General features: G+C 50.0%; 1 protein-coding gene and 1 pseudogene across 1 annotated transcript; both read right to left on the bottom strand.

Annotated features, from left to right (window-relative positions):
- Positions 1–10,826: 10,826 nt before the first annotated feature.
- Positions 10,827–12,575, bottom strand: LOC149324478 (uncharacterized). The gene has a single exon (XM_089565489.1). The coding sequence runs from the start codon at positions 12,573–12,575 to the stop codon at positions 11,373–11,375; it is 1,203 nt and encodes a 400-aa protein (XP_089421615.1). The 3' UTR covers positions 10,827–11,372.
- Positions 12,576–16,391: 3,816 nt separating this feature from the next.
- LOC149324477 (TNF receptor-associated factor 6-like) lies at positions 16,392–17,743 on the bottom strand (annotated as a pseudogene).

Here is a 17,743-nt window from a genome sequence, read left to right as displayed (position 1 = left end):
GAATCAGAAATAGTGTCAGTTAAGATTCGAAGCCGCTTCCCAGCTCTCACCCGCCTGCTCGTCTCAAGAGGCGACGGTCTGTTGAGCTTCAGGCCTTCGAAGAGGTCCTCCCCTCACCCGCCGTGCTCGAACTCGCTGACCGGCGGTCTGTTGGGTTGTGCCTGCCGGGCACCTTGGAGGACTGCTAGGACGCCCGACCAACAGTTTCAATCGTTTATTGCATCTCGATCTCTATTTTTCCAAAACACCGAGACCAGCGATTAAATAGCCTCGCCAGACAAAGAGCATCCAACCTCGCCAATCAGGCGTGAGGTTCATGCATCTGGGCGGAACCAAACGTTTCGTCACAGTTTCTCCTCGCAATCGCACGCACTGCACCAATCACGACTCTCTTCGCACTCTCCCGCGGTCGTCACGCACTAAGCAGTGTTCGGAGTCCGCGGCTCGCATCCCGCGCACCACTGCCGAAGACAGGTGATCCTTGCATCCCAAGGAACGGGGTTCTTGTTACCCGCCGCTCATCTCACGCGCGAAGTCCCGCCGCCGGAAGCTGTTGTTGATCGCACTTGCCCCCGCGTGGTGAACGCGGCGTCGCCTTACATCCGGGCGGCGTAGGTTGCTTCGAAGATCGTAAACGTCCGCCTAGAGATGCGCTTCAGCGTTCAGAGTCCGCGGCTTGCATCCCGTACGCCAGTGCCAGAGACGCGCGAGATTCGCATTGCGGGGAGCGAGGTCCTTACCCGCCGCTCATCACACATGGGAGGTCCCGCCGCCGGAAGCTATAGACAAGCGTCATGTTTGTAAACAAAGGTGGCGCTGCGGTCGGCAGCGCCGCGGGGTGTAGGCAAAAACGTAGCCTGCCTACCCCGCGCCAAGCGATGCTGCCTTCGAAACCAACTCGCGTACGCGCATATTTCAAAGCGTGCGCGTCGCTTGTGGATAGAAACATTTCTGTTGGCGACCGGAGAGCAGTTCAGCACTTTTTCAACCTGTTCGCCGGACGGAATTATCTGGCGAAGCGCCGCATAGGCTTCCTTCTGCGCTCCTATGTTTGGCACCAACGGCGCGGCTACAGCGGTCGACTAGGTTGACTTATTAAATGAAACCGAGAAAGCACGAGGTATGCAGGTCTGCAGTCTCAACATTTGGGGCTATACAGCATACCCGATCACTAAGTGCAAGAAAGACGACGGGAGGCAGCTTTTTCCCATGACGAACCTTTGTGATGTGCCTGCTCTCGTCCAGCCACTTCAGTGCGGAGAACGCCGAACACTACTGCACACGGAAGCCATGCAGTTACTTTGAATCAGTCATGCAAATGCGATCTTCACTGGTAATGTCGGAAAAAAATTATTTTTTATTCGCCTGGCTTTAAAAGAGGTGCAAAGACGAATGGATAGAAGTTTACCTCGAGCTACAACGAAGTTACGTTTGCTCTGCAGAGCTAAATATTTTAAGTTATTCTGATTGCAGACCTTATTCTGCTTGATAACTGGTTTTTGGTCTGGTATTTGCTGTTTTCGCCGGGTTCTGATTGACCAGTAATTGTAAAATTCAGGTAAAATGGGAAATAACACTGCATGATTTTGCCGATACCTTAGCGACGTTTAATCGTTTTTTAGGATAGGTGATGAAAAAACGTACAAGTTGAAGCTCATGGAAGCAAAAATAGAGAATAAACTACGCGTCGTATATTCCTACTACCGGACTACAGTGCTGCTTCAAACGTCGCGCTTAGTAGCCCGATGAATGCTGAAGGCGACTGGCAGAAGCTTTTTCTGTGTTTTTTTTTTCTTTTTAGCGCGAAGAGATGCCCGGGACGTAGTCCGGGTGGTTGTCGCCTGAAAACGGTCCGCTGCGTTCAATTTGCGGTCACACCCACATGGAATGTCGAGTGCAGACTTCTCATAATGAGAGCCCGATAGAACGCGAACAAGCTGCAGACGTTGATTCTTGCACTGTTCGCTGCGCGACTGAAGAGCAAACATGCGGATTAAGAGACGCAAACTATCATATTTCGATGCAGAAATGCAATACTAGCCGCACAGCCGATCCGTCGCCGAACTTTTTCCGCTCCACGGCCGCTGCGCATCGCTTTGGCCCATATCTAAATGCGATAAACTTGTGCCGCTGCCTTTCATCAGCATTGCTGTTCAACCACCCCCACCACAACTCACCGGAATATTGCAAAATGCGCTCAAAAACGCTCAAGCGCGGCATACCCAAGGCACACGGTACCGGCTTTTGCCTACAACAACGAAAGTCACTGCTGACTCCAGCGCCGCCGCATCTCCGTGACGTCACGGCCTGACGCTTGTCTGACCGTTTACAGCGCGCAGTTCTTCCGTTTGAAACCAGATGGCGCCACGGGTGCGCTCGGAACACGGCGTCATTACTTGCCTCGTAAGTCGCCGGCGTGTATGCCTCGACGCAGCAGTGGATTTGTGGAAAGAGAAAATACATGCTCTGTTGTGGATTGCAAGAAGTGCGACAAGCAGTTAAAGGGGCGGGATGCGATCATTTGCGTGCTTCACGGAACCGAACTGCACAAGGACATACCGCCCCTGTTCGCGCCCGTTGGACATCCACCCTTTGCGAACGGGCGAACGCAACACACACGTTCGCCAGCGCTAGACAGCGAATATAGAAGGAAAGGTCTCGATCTTGGAAAATCTGCGACGGTAAGTGCCAAACATAGCCGCATGAACAAGCTGTCCCGCCACCGAAATGTCGCAAAAAAAAAAAAACGACTGGACAACGCTTACCGTCAGTTCGTGTATTACACACCATCTTGGTGCTACTGTTGAACTTCGCTCCAAGTGGCGCGGTTTTCGTGGACCACAATCGAAATAATGCATTTGTGTTACGGCTGCTGTGCTCTGCGGTTGTCACTTCCTCGCGATCCATGCGAGACAGTCACTAGAAGTGACTCCGGCTGATTACTTACTACCAGCGAGACCTCGAGCATTTTCATGTCCGCATATCGAGCATGGAGCGTACCACAACTTTAAACTATATGTGAGGCTGACATAATTGTGAACTTCGTGTAGTGAACGCTCTGCCATGCGCGCGTTATAACAATTATATCGCGGAATCCTTGTAAACGATTGCATGCAAACTTGTGAAGGCTGCTTGATGCATGGTACTGCTTACATGATTGGGTAACATTTATTTGTTTATTTTTGTCGCCTTCCTTTGTTTAGCAAACCAACAGAAAATATTTTAGGCTTCCTAAGCACCTTTAACAAGTTGTAAACAAATGAGTACGATGTGCATGTCAGCGTTTTAGAGCAGCCTCTGCATGCATGTACACAATACGACAACGACCCGCGCAGCCGCAGGGTCATTAAACCTTGCTGTTTTAGATAATAACAAAAAAATACTAAGCAAATTTGCCTTCAGCGGCATTCAGGCGATCCACCCGTTACCTCGAACAGGCGGAGAGCTCAGCGGCTCTTCGCGACATTAAGCCCGATCACGTTTTCACGCCTAAAGTGATCAAATTGTGGTTTTCACATGTCCTTAGAAGCTTCGGACCAACCACAGTGTCGTCTTCCCCCTCATTTACGACAGTATCAGCCGAAACACTGCCTGTCGGAGCCGAAACATCAGACGCAGCAGCCGTCGCGACGAGGCGCGCCATGAGGCGCGCGCCCAGCGGCCAGGAGGCGAGTAATGGCGGCGTGATCACGTGATCAAAGATACGCCGTTGCATGGAGGAAGGAAGGAGGAAGTTCTTTCCTTCCTCCATGCGCCGCTGTAAAGCGTCTATTGTTGATCGCACTCGCCGCCACGCGGAGAGCGCGTCGTTGCCTTACGCCCGGGCCGCACACGTTGCGTCTAGAGATGTAAAATTTCAAGAAATTTTGAATGGCATGAAAAAAACCATTTTTTTTCATGGTTTTTTTCATCAAAATTGGAAATTTTGCAAGACGTATCAAAAACATTTATTTGCAACAGCACAACGATCAGTAATAATGCTCCGAAGTTGAGCCGAATATGCAGTTATAGATGTCATATTTGTGGAACGAACTTTTTGTTCTATTGCACCAAGAAAGGGAGCATGAAAACTGATCTATAAATCACTCCATATCGTACTCATAGTCACTGTCGCTGGATGCGGGACTACGCGCAGCAGCATGGATTGAAGTTGTGCCCACACCTAGGTTCGACTGCACATACACAAGCTTTCGAACGCGTTCCCCTGAAAGCCTGTTGCGAATCCTTGTACGGACGTTTCCGAAACGTGACAAGTTTCGTTCGCAGCTGGCGGTTGATTGTGGTATCTGCAGCGGTCGGCAAGCCAGAGGAGTTAGCGGCAGGTTGGTGCAAAGGCCTTGCCACCAGGTAGATGGGGCCACGTGCTTCGCTGAGTCCCAGACCCCTGTCCTGGACCAAATTCCTGCGGATCTCCTGTACTCTGCTACGTTGGAAATCAAGAAGCTAGGCTTGTATTTGGCTAAAACCGCTTACGTGCACAGCAGCCTATATGCCGTGTGTGTCGCGCTGTAGAATTTGCAGCCATTTGGTTCTACTTGAGCCGTGAGTTCAAGTATGTGTGTTTTTAAGTCAAGCTTTATAAGTCTTGACTTAAAAACAATGTTTTAAGTCTTATATGTGACCTGGCCTTCAACCCGTGTACTCGCAGCACGAACGTTTTAAAAGCACTACCCGGCACCGGCGATGACGACTGCTCTAGAATCCTTCAACGATGCACACTGTAATGGTTTTCGAAGCAAAATCAAAAACCTAAACCAAAAGTAAGCAATTATAAAACCGTGAAATTGCATTGTGAAATTTTCGATGTTTCTTTCCATTTTTCCTCGTCTGAAAAAAAACGAAAAAAACCGTTTTTTTTCCAAAATTGCAGTGTTTTTTTCAGGCCTTCGCATCTCTAGTTGCGTCGAAGAGCGTAAACGGCCGCAGCACGATGCACTTGAACCGCTTGAGCCATGCGTGTCGACGCCGCCGACGCTCCAAGGTTCGCGGGAAGCGCTGCCGTCCCAGACGAACTGCAAGGCGCGCACCACGACAACCGCTCTCGAGTAAACCGAGTCGCAGCGACGCTCGCCGGAATGTGCGGCTGGCCCAGCTGCTGCGTCTACCCTTGACTGCCGCCGGCGCATTCGAAGGGGAACTCGCAGTCTTCTCCGGTTCCGATGATGCACGTCGCGTTGAGGAGCGTAACAGTGTCCACACTGTCATGTGCCCTATCGGGGTTTGTATCGGGACCTGATTCAGTTTAACCGATGTTTACGACATAGGCTTCGACATGACAGGACAGAATGTATTATATATAACCACGAACGCAAATAGATCGGCATTGTACTCAGAACTAAGCCACTCTCTCCCACTCTACCTAAAATGGCATGTTACAATAAGCGGTGAAAGTTTTTTTCACGTGTTCCGTCACGGGAGATGCGCGTACCTAGACAAAGACAACAAGCTGAACATAACTAAACTTAAATAGTAATGTAGACAACGTGACAATATAAAGCTGGCCCGGTGATTATTGATTTTGAAGACACTTCGAGAAACCAGAGAGAGATAAATTGATTGATTAGACGCGCAGAGAGTTCGGCAGGGAAAATAAATATCTGGCCGGCTAATCTGCACTGGGGAAGGGGAGAACAAAGGGGGTCGCCATCGGTGACTGCGTGGTGACTATGGGGTGAGAAGAGAGGTCAACCAAGATGAATGGTCAAATATGCACTATACATTTCTGAAGTGCGTGTTCATTTTTAGAGTATGCAACTGCGGCGTGGGACTCTGACTCAGTAACCCTCGATAAGATGTCAAAAGTCGTACGGAATAATGCAGCATAATTCGTAAGAAACCCTTACCAGGTTAACACTAGCATCACCGCCTTAAAGAACACGATGAAGTGGTTCGTGGTCCACCGTACCGTACCTGAAATATATATTGTTAAATCACACGATCACAATCACACTCCAATCGACCGCTCCGTTTTCTTAAAGGCGCTCATTTCAGCTCTTAAAGAGGTGACCACAAAATTAAATTAAGTGAAATTGCTGTCCGAACAATTCCCCGTACCATTAGAGAAAGAAACAGACTTCGGCAGAATCTATAGTGTTGAGCAGAGACAAGCAATTCGCGAGTGAGTTAAGACAGAATTGTGCCAACCCATAATCAGCACGCCGCTGTGCGTAATGTAGTGAGATGTGTGTTTCTTGTATGCGTCTCATTCCGGAATGATTTCTTCCAGGCCTCTGACAGCGCCATTGCATCGTGTCGCAAAGGTAACTAGCCTCACTAACGCCACATCTTCTATCCTTTCAAGACACTGCATGGACCATCGTGGTTGGTAAAAAATTTTTCTTCAACTACACCCTAATGGGTTTCCACTAAAAAACTTCTTGACAGCTTATAGAAAACGAGTCATAAGTGTAAATACCTCGAGTTTTCAAATAACGAATTTTCGTCATTTTTCTTCATTGACCTCTAATTTGTAAACAATCGGTGCAACATTTACAACAACACAAAAATGGAGACGACCAACACCGGTGCCCCTTCCAGCTGCTTATTCGTAATTCTGTACAACCAATTCCCTATCTTCTCATAACCCCTAAAGCTACATTTCATCCGCAAAACTGGTTGCAGCATACCTACCCCCGCCAACCAATATCGCTGAAATCTCTCCGCCTCCAACGCACCCGCCAAGCAACCCACTGTGAGTCGCATGTGTAGGTAGCTGCAGTACCCACTACAAGTTTATAAACCAGCGGAGCGGGTAACTCGGAACGGGGCCCCACTAGTACCACTGAATCGAACTTCACAACTACAGTGCTGCCCCCTCACATGAGCGGCCTCCGAGATGGGCAGACAAGTGGCAGGATCATGGTTACAGAATGCAGCGCGAAAAGACAAGGACAAACGAAGAAGTGGATAGGATAGCGAAAGTCCTGTCCGCTTCTCCGTTTGTCCTGGTCTTTTCGCGCTTCATTCTTTAACCATGATCACTGACCAACAAGCCCAGACAGCCACTTTAGTTCATAAGTGGCAGGGGCATGGCGACTAGTCACCAACGAATGCCTGCAGCGGGTAGCTTTGTCGACAGCCTGGACAAGCAGTCGATGCCACAGCTCCCCACTGGGTACAGTTCCTTGCCGGTCAACAGCGAGACGAAGCTGCCAAACCCGCTCAGGCAGAGCTTTCTGTGAACTTGCACAACTAGCAGCCCCGGTAAAACAATAGTGGTCCGTAACTGCCCGGCCCGGTGACCCCCGGGCAGACGGTTCCCAAAGCGCTCCCGACCGCCTACATGAACTGCAGATGCACAGTACCGAGCATCAACCTTGGCCCTACCCACGGAAAGCCAGTCGTCGCCGTCACTACCGCTCTCACTACTGCCAGGCCCGTGGACTCTAGGACAAGTATGAGCACACCCTTGAGGACCTTTTATTTTTTCCTTAATATAAAGTTCTTCCTCCTCCTCCCCGCCCAACTCTTCTTCTGATCTGACGCTGAAAAACAGCGCAAACGGGGACGAAGCAGAGAGAGGGACACGTCCCCGTTTGCGCTGTTTTTTAGCCTCGGATCATGCACCAACCAGCCCAAATTTCCACCCTTTTGAAGTATCATCTTCTGATCCTCGTGTTAGTCAATCTCATACACCCATCAAAGTACTGCATCACCCTACGCTCCACCTTTTTTTTATTCCCCGCTTATGGTTGACCATCTGTCTGCAGTCATAACACCATTTCTCCACATTTATCGAATTACTTCCAATTACTTGTTCGTATTAGTTTTATTAATATCATTTTTGCCATTCTTGCTTTTCTCATACTTCTCTGTTTCTTCAACTATATTATTTAATAGAACAGCTCTCCCCCCATGTTCCGGAGGAAACGTACCCACAAGGGCCCAACCGCTGCCTACCTCGCGATCATTTCTTGATGAGTGGGGGTTAGGGGGGGGCTCAATTTCTTCAGTATACCAAGGGAGACTCCAATGCAGAACGAACAAGGGACCAATCCTCTCAAACCACAATTTTGGAAATCCCTAAGGACAAAGCACTGGGGTTGGAGGCTACGCATAGTGCCACGGGTTGTGTTCCACATGGCCGGCGCCTGAAACTCTAAAGAATACGGCCGCTAAATGTTTTGCTACACCCATCCGTATTCATTAATAAAGTAACTCAATTGATGTACACTTACGTATGCCGCAGACACTGTTGTGCCATTCTGATTTGTACTCGGCTCGTTGTGTTTTTCTTTCGTTTTTTGTTTCTTTATGTGCACATGCCTCTATATTACCATACTTGTGTATGAGAACGATACTGTTATGAATGCATGCTACTTGCTGTGGGATACTCTGCCTCTGCAGTCAAGTCATTCTAGAGTGAATCGACCTTTTCCACGCCATTCTTCTCGCTTTGTCGGCGCAGCGAACATCTCCAACATGTTCAATATATGAAATCAATTACTTAATGTGCGTTAGGTTCCGTCGTGCATATCGAGGCGTTGTTAACTAGCGTTCGCGCGGTACTCGTAATCGTAATTCATTTTTCCTCGTGTTCTTGCAGCAGCATCTCCATATATCCATATAGGGTGCTGGGACGGTGGTACCACACTCAGCCTCTTTCTTTGTGCTGTGTATTTTCATCATTGGATGCTGTAGAAAGGATGCATATACCTCAGTGTTGGGTGCACCTTGATGGGCTGTCGAATTCTCAGTGGCATATTCATTCTTGTGTCTACTGTTGATGGCAGACTAACATGCAACCTCAGTAAGGCCTAACACACGGAACAGGCTTACTCCTGCTTGCTAAGTATGCCTCCAAACAAGCTTCAGTACTTTGGTTCCCATGGTGACCTGGAACCCAAACGAGGGAACTGTGCCGCCCCTGGGAATGTCCTTGCTCTCTTACACCGAGTAACGCCCCTATAGAAGGAGGAGGAGAGGTATTCAACGCTGCCAACAACCTCTTATGGCTCATTCACACTTGCGAGTCGCAAAGGGCGTGCGACTCGCAGTCGCTTGCGACCAAGCAGCAGCTCGACAACACCGTTGTTCACACTTTCAAGCGCGACCAGCGGGTCGCTTTCTCGTTAGATTCTCGTTTGAAGCGAAAACTCTCGGGAATGACGTTCTTCGCGCGCCTTCGAGAGTTTCGTCTGTTTTGACCGCGCCTCCTGTACTCGCGCTCGGTCGTCTAAACTGCTATTCGCAATGTATTACAACTACCCAAGCGAAGATTAGGTTGTCGTGACGGTTTTGATGTGCACCGCGGTCGTACAAGCGTCATGATGACAGAGGCGCGCTTCTCTGCAGGGCCGTCCTACCAGCTTGCAGTATGCCGGCCGCCGGCGTCAGAAAAATGCGCCAATATTGCTTGTTCGCGTTCATACCAAGCCCTTGGGTACAGGAATGTAAAAAATGAATCATTTTTGAAGATCGCTGGCCACTACCGGGTTGCTGGTAGAAGGGATAACTGCGACACAAGCAAATTTCTTCCCATAGCCCCTTTGCTGCTTCATGCGGCTCGACTGTTGTCTGCTAGGCCCGCTGCTGAAGGCGTCGCGGAAGTCGAGCATGTCTTGATATTATTATGATACGAGGTCCACAATAAAGCGGTGACAAAAGCTGCATCTTAATTACTAGCGCTGGCCAGGATCCGAAGCGCCCTCAGCTGCGGCATCGATACTAAACCGGCTAGTCTTAGCGATGACTAGGGCAGCCCTCTGGGAGCAGCGCACGTCGTCGCCCGGCGCGCCCGCGAGCGATGTCGTTGCCGGAAGCTTGGCTCGCTTGCTGATTGGTTCAGCGGTTTGCGACTCGCAGTCGCAAGGCTGAAAAATCGAGCAGCGAGCGACTGGCCCGCGACTGTCGCTTTTCGTCCAGGGCGACCGTTTGCGACTGTCGCTTTTCGACCAAAACAGTCGCGCGACCTCTGCGACTCGCAAGTGTGAACGGGCCTTTACGCTTCATATCTTCATTCCCACAGGAAGTCTAGACAAGTACAGGGTCAATCACACTTAGAGGGAACACGGCTCCGCGTGGCTGCGCACATGCGGAGCACCATTGCGACCAAGCCTGTAGTAAACTCGTGCAAAGGAGCAGATGACACGAATCCCCAAGTCAAGGTCGCTCTTCTCGTTCTCCACTATACATTGATTCATGAACGGGTTAGATGCAATGGCACTCCGCAGGCAAGTGGCCAGCGGAGCCGTGTGCCCTCTAAGTGTGATTGACCCTACACCCAATACCTCATCAATCGCTCACCCAGGAGGAAGAATATATTATCTGCAAATTACGAACTGATCTGTGCACAACAGCCTGGTTACACCAATAGAACCCTTCGCTTTAGAGCCCACAACGTCCATACTATGGGGCAAAGGCCACATAAATTCACATGGTGTGAGCATTCCAATTCAACACCAACTTAAAGCCTACACCAAACCCCTCAGAGGAGCAGTGTTAGGCCCTTCTGCTAAGCGAGGACCCTGACCCGAAATGTGGACTGGCCCAAAGACCCCGCGTTCCAGCACGCACCGCTGGGCTGCTACACTAGTCGTCAAACACAAGGCTTCAAAATATTTCATGGAAAATGAAGATGTGTTCACTCAATCAGTCTCTACCCACCAGCTCTAGCAACTGCTACCCTCCGCCACCAAGTTGGACCATCGCCCTCTGCAGGACCATGCCAACACAACTGATGGCTTCCAGATAAAGACCACAAGCAATAGCCTCGCTACGCTGCGTTTATGTCCATTGTAGCCATCCTAACTCGGTTAAACTGTCCTTATTAGACCTGAACACCAGTTACAAATAGGTTGTCCTTCAATCGCAAATAATCCCCTCAACAGCGAACCCGTTCCAGTGGCGGTTTTTGGGCTCGACAGTACACACCCCCTTTTTCTTCTTTTGCAAAGATATTTTTATTTGAAGCACTCCCCCATCACTTATCATGCCATCAGTTTAAGACCAATATTGGGTTCAGATATGGGACACCTTCCACAGACATGGCACAACTTCAGGATTTGCCGTGGTGGCGCGCAACCTCCACATTTCGCCTTTTCTCGTCAACACAGGGCGTGATACAAGGAAGAAAAGTTGTGCAAGCCACTGGTGGGGCGTCACGATTACGAAAACATTTTCCCGTTATCCCGTTATTCCAGTAGTCTGTTGGATGTTGCAGCCGCTCTTGATCTTGCGGCTATCTGTAGGCCTGTCTTAATGCTTTGAGTAAACAGTTGGAAGTGGACAATGCATCCGTCGCCTCAATTCTCTCTCTCGTCAGTGTTGCGCATTTTTCTGATTAACCGCCACACTGCACACGGCGACAAGTTTCCGCAGAGAGTTATTTCAGATAAGCTTTGGTCAAGTCAGTCCACTATTGATAACCCAGCTCATTCACTGCGACAGAGCATTCGCAACAAAGCCAGTTTACTGCCCAAAGCAACCTCTACCAACAGCGCCTGTTTTTTAGCTGCTGACACCGCCGAAAGTGAAGATCCGGTATCTGGCAGTGCGCGGTCTTCACAAAACGCTTTTACGACCCTGTCCTCCAAACTCTGCACGTTCCGCTCACACCTCTCGCTGTTCTCTTTCATGGTCCGCTGAATGTCAGCCAGCGCGTTTCTGACCTCAGCAGTGACTTCTTGGCGGTGTTCAGCTAATCCTTCCTCCGCTCGTGTCCCCAGCTCCGAAATCCTGTTTTCCAGGGCGGCTGTCACTGCGTCGGCTATACTGGTGCACTGGGCCGCCACGTTCCCAGTCCCCAGCTCCGAAATCCTGTTTTCCAGGGCGGCTGTCACTGCGTCGGCTATACTGGTGCACTGGGTCGCCACGTTCGCAGTCCCCAGCTCCGAAATCCTGTTTTCCAGGGCGGCTGTCACTGCGTCGGCTATACTGGTGCACTGGGCCGCCACGTTCCCAGTCCCCAGCTCCGAAATCCTGTTTTCCAGGGCGGCTGTCACTGCGTCGGCTATACTGGTGCACTGGGCCGCCACGTTCCCATTGGTCTCGGGGAGTAGACGGTCCTCCAATGAATCCATCTTCATGCGCAGGGCAGCATTTTGTTCCAATATTTTTTCTAGCGTTCCTCTAACTTCCATAACGGCGTTGGAAAAGTTATCCTCTGGTGCTTGCTCGCGTACGCGCGGCGGTTCACAGTCACACTCCAGATGCTTCGTAATGTCTCGGTGGAGGACTCTCTCGCTGCATCTGGGGCAGCTCACGACGTGGAACTGGCAGTCATTGGCGAAGTGCTCCAACATGGCGGAGGCGACGTCCTCGGCGTCGCAACCGTGCTCGGCATTCCAGCAGCGTACCTTGCGGCCGAGGATAGTGTCCCTGCCGAAGGTTGACCATGCCACGTCTTCGTCCTGGAAGGGCTCTTTGTCCAGTGGGCACTGGTCGCGTTTTTCACCGGCGCCATCGTAAGAGGACTGGCAGAGGAGGTGGCGACAGGGTAACATGGCCGCCGATGAAGGAACGAGACCGCAGACACTGCACACTCTAGTGGACGGGAAAGGGTTTACGAAATACGTAGGCCGCCAGTCGAGGCCGGTGCCGAAGCCGAACAGTGTCTGGGCGCTTGCGGGCGCCATTGCTGGAGTCAGGCAGTCAGGTGTCCTTACATGCAGCGGTCTCGCCCACAGTCGACTGATGCTGCAGACTGCGTGCGCGACTGTTATCACATTTTCCGCCGTCCTTATCACAGCAGAGCAGGGGCGTAAAAAAGGAAACACTCGACTGCGAATCTTTGTGCGCGGCAGCCTGCGGATAGGCGGAATTCCAACGCGTCTGCAGTTTGTTGTCAATAATTCGAAGAAATTATACCTACCCCGTTTGCCTGATAAGAAAAGCGACGTTCTTCGATCGGTTGTTTTTACCTGACTCGGGGGCCACAAGAGCTACGAAAGTAACATTCGTTTCGTCACCCTTTGTTAAGAACGACCACGGATTGGCTAGCGACATCTGGCAAGCACAGCGAAAATCATAAAATGGCGCGGAAATAGGAATGCGAAATGCATTAAGGAGAAAAATACTCTTACCTAAGGCACCGCACTGGAAGGAGGCGCATGTGGGTCTAAACTGCGCGGACAACAGAGTAAGCCTGGTAGGCTGTTAGATTTCTGCATGTCTTTTCTTTTTTTAGTGGGAGAGCATTGTCGTTATCTTAACATGGAAAATGCCGATGTGTGGTGATCGAAGCCTCTAAGGTTAGTTACGCGATGCTGAAAGTTGAGCGAAATAAACACTTCAATGTTTGGTAATGGCTATTCTTGTTTGAGGGGGTGGGGGTCATTAATGACAATGGCAACGCTAAAGTATTTTAGGCCCATGGTGTTATGGCAAAGGCCTTTAGGTAAACTTCCTTTAAGGATAAGGCCTTCCCTCTAAAAACCTATAGTCCAGGCCTTTTGGTAAAAGGCCGTTGCGGTAAAGGCCGTTAGGTCAAATGCTTTTGACCCTCCACGGTGGCTGAGATGTTAAAGCGCTTATCTACCCAGCCGGAGTACCCGGGTTCGAACCCGACCGCGGCGGCCGCGTTTCGATGGAGGCGAAGCGCAATAGGCGCCTGTGAGCTGTGCGATGTCAGTGCACGTTAAAGATCCCCAGGTGGTCGAAATTATTCCGCAGACCTCCACTACCGCACTTCTTCCTCTCTTTCTTTCCTTCTTTCTTTCCTTCTTTCTTTCTTTCTTTCCTTGTTTCTTTCCTTCCTTCCTTCCTTCTTTTTTTCTTTCTTCCTTTCCTTATTTCTTTCTTGCTTTCTTGCGTTCTTTCTTTCTTTCTTTCTGTCCTTCTTTCTTTTTTTCCTTTTCTTCCTTCATTCCTTCCTTTCTTTCCTTCTTTCTTCGTTCCTTTGTTTCTTTCGTTACTTCTTTCACTCCCTCCTTTATCCCTCCTCTTGCGGTGCGGTTCGGTTGTCCACCGAGATAAGTGAGGAAATTACTGCGTCATTCCCTTTCCTCAGAAACCAAAACATGCTTTTCGTTCAAATGCCTTTATGGTTCAAGCCATTCGTGTAAAGGTCTTTAGGTCTACAGATGCTTTCGCATTCACAGCCCATAATAACCACAAGTGCCCGTCTTAACCATTTCGTCTTGAAAGCGAGAGCTGTGAAATACAGGGAACGTTTACGAAATGCGACTACATTAAAATGGTAGTTTTGCCTGTGGACAACACTCGAATCGAATTTAAAAATGGCGGACAGAATGGATTTCTGGGTAGCATCCGTTTACTGACTTTTCCAGCTGTAGGCCTGCATGGTCCAGGCTTCGATTCAGCAGGGGATCATTAGAGTGCCGCTATACTGAATTCCTTTCATCAACGCTGTAGAGTAACTTGTAGCTGGTGCAGATTACCTCGTGCTCGACGGTATACACCCTTTTTAAGTATGAAGACACTATTCCGATGGGTAAACCCCGAGAAAGATGTTGCGGTGTGATTGTGCCACGCGAAAGGAATAAACCAAAACAAGTGAAATAAATATCGGCGACTGGGATTCGAACCCGTGGGGGCGCAAACCGATCAACTTCGCTGGCCACTGCGCAAGAGCACCAGGCTATCGGCGCAGTCGAGCACGCCTCGTGTTGAACTGCAACGCTTTCTCGTACTGTGCATTGCGCATCGTTTTCTTCCCCTATTGATAATACTATAAAACTAATGTTCGCGCTTTTCTTCTGACCTAATCGATAGTTTTCGCATTGATTCGCAGCAGCACGACGCTCATATCTTCAGCCACAACGGCGCCCCCTAGAAAGCCGCGTACGCAGTTTTGCCATTTTTTTTTCTCCTCTTTCTCTCCATCCAGTTAGCGCCAGTAACTTTTATCCCGGCGTCACCATACAGCATGCATGGAGACTATTAAACTCAGCCAATTTGTCGTTTATTGATGCATCGCTCGTGCATAGGTGTTTTTTGTATCTCGATGCAAATGGCTCCTAAAAGGAGCCTCGCCTTTTCCTTCTTTATTTTTTTGCCTAGCGTCTTCGCCGTGTTAACTCGTGGCTCGCTTCAACGCGTGATAACATGCGCGGTCAAATGCGTGCATTCATTTTGTTTACTTCCAAAGGTGCAGCGTCAAGGGTCCCCGTTAAGCGGACAAGGTGGCGCCATCTTCTGTGCGTCCGGCGTTGCTGAGTCGCGAAACTCCGGATTGGTCGAAAAGGCCCTACGTAACACGTTGAGCGGCTGAACCGGAAGGTGATTAAAACATTACATAAATTGTCATTTAAATGTCGCAACACAAATCGAACTTTATTACGACGTGCAAATGTATAGTTTAATTAAAGTTCCATGAAAAAAAAAAACCACGAAGGCACGTTCGTACGGCTTGGTCAGAGCGGGCTGTTACATTCCTAAGCAGCACGGGTAATCGCCCCAATATTGTAGATGTATTGGCAAATGTCGGTCCTACAAAGCACTAGAGTGAATCCATCCATTTGCAATACTGGACCGAATACCTCAGCTGTTTGGGATATATGTCATCTTGTCCTTCACACAACGTGGCTGCTTACGACTAATACTAATGAGCATGTGCGATTAGAGAGGTCGTAATTAAGGGACTGGGGACTAGCTAATAGCACCCGCCGTGGTGGCTCAGTGGTTACGGCGCTCGGCTGCTGACCCTAAAGACACGGGTGCAATCCCGGCCGCGGCGGCCGAATTTCAATGAAGGCGAAATTCCAGAGGCCCGTGTGCTGTGCGATGTCAGTGCACGTTAAAGAACACCAGGTGGTCGTAATTATCCGGAGCCCTTCACTACGGCGTCCCTCATAGCCTCAGTCGCTTTGGGACGTTAAACCCCCTTAAACCAAACTAGCTAATAGCGAAGTGCACGTCGGTGACGGGCGATTGTAAGCCAACAGCAGCAAGCCTGTCTCAACCTGACAGTGGTTGTCACGTGATCTTGAAACATCAGTAGACCACGTGATCGGGTATTAATCTAACAAGGTCAAGTGGAGTCTCTTACTGGACTTACTGGAAGTACTTACTACTAGAAGACTTGCTAGAAGACTTACTAGAAGCCGCTTACTAGAAGTGGAGTCGCTTACTATTGCGTCTTACCCTTAAAGGCGAAGCTTAAGATTCCCCCAATTAAGCCTCCCCCAATTAAGAAGCTTAAGACTCCTCCAAGCAACGCCCGGTACATCCTGCATAAGATATGGCATAAGCCAGGCCGATAGCACGAACCACTCCTTTCCAGTGGTTCGGAACAACCAGGAAGGACATCAAAGCAAGTGGTCAGTAAGTTACACAAATTGCAAAATCTGGACGCCCATGCTTCCTTCGAACAGCAAATCAACCAAACTGGGATCAATCAAGAATAAACGCTTTTAGGAAAATATGAGACAGCAATGCGCCAGAGAACACGTTACACTCTCGGTTCAAGCCAAAGTGAAATGAAAAGCGACTTATGATTCTAATTCTAGCCTGAGGTGGAGTTTGTTGTTTTCGATCAAGCCACGTTTGTTCAACTCGTCAACCGTTATCGGACTACGAGTGGCCCGTACAAACACAACCTCTTTGCTTAACTCAGGAAGGGGACATTTGGTGATTGCATCAAGTGATCTTCTTAATGCTAGTTGTTTTGTGCACTCGCAAGGGTTGATGAAAACTAGCTTAATCTTCTTGTCCATGGGCCACTTAATGAACTTGTCGAACAAGCCTTCGATTATGAATACACGAAGCCAAACATGCCCTCTGCTAAGCATAGCCTCGGAACTACCAGGTATCTATAGTGGCAGCTAGGATGGCCATCGTTGCCTGTGAAGAAGTCAGAAAGAAATGACGATTTCGTGCAGAACCCATTCCAGACATCAATGGTCCATTCGTACGGGACGGACTCACTGAGGACATCGCTGCTGATCTTGAGAGACGCTACGGCCAGCAGTTCCAGAGCTTTTACCTCGTCCTCTACCAACGGCACCTGCTTTTTAGCTGCTGACACCTCCGAAAGTGAAGATCCAGCGTCTGCCAGTGTGCGGTCTCCACAAAAGGCTTTTACGACCCTGTCCTCCAAACGAGCCAGTGCTTCGGTGACTTCTGAAGCGACTTCGCGTCGGTTTTCAGCCAATCCTGCCTCCACTTGTGTCCTCAGCTCCGAAATCTTGTTTTCCAGGGCGGCTTTCACTCCGTCGGCTATACTGGTGCACTGGGCCGCCCCGTTCCCATCGGTCTCGGCGCGTAGACGGTCCTCGAGTGAATGTATCTTCGTGCGCAGGGTAGCATTTTCTTCCGACATTTTTTCCAGCATTCCTTTCACTTGCATAACGGCGTTGGAAAAGTTGTCCACTGATGATTGCTCGCGTGCGTGCGGTTGTTCACAGTCGCACTCCCGATGCTTCGTAATGTCTCGGTGTAGGACTCTCTCGCTGCACCTGTGGCAGCTCACGACGTGGAACTGGCAGTCATTGGCAAAGTGCCCCAACATGGCGGAGGCGACGTCCTCGGCGTCGCAACCATGCTCAGCATTCCAGCAGCGTACCTTGCGGCCCAGGATAGTGTCCTTGCCGAAGGTTGACCACACCACGAATTCCTCCTGGAAGGGCTCTTTGTCCAGTGGGCAGTGTCTCTGCTTGGCACCGGCGCCGTCGTAACAGGACTGGCAGAGGAGGGGACGGCAGGCCAACATGGCCGCCGAGGAAGGAACGAGACGGCAGACACTGCACATTCTGCTCGACGGGAAAGGGTTCACGAAACAAGTCGGCCGCCAGTCCAGGCCGCTGCCGAAACCGAACACTGTCTGGGTGCTTGCGGGCGCCAT

This window comes from Amblyomma mixtum, unplaced genomic scaffold (assembly GCF_055824585.1).
Source record: "Amblyomma mixtum isolate Tamu unplaced genomic scaffold, ASM5582458v1 scaffold_29, whole genome shotgun sequence".
Classification (NCBI taxonomy): Eukaryota; Metazoa; Arthropoda; class Arachnida; order Ixodida; family Ixodidae; genus Amblyomma; species Amblyomma mixtum.
Note: the sequence above shows the minus strand (reverse complement) of the source record. Positions and strands in the feature narration are given on the sequence as shown.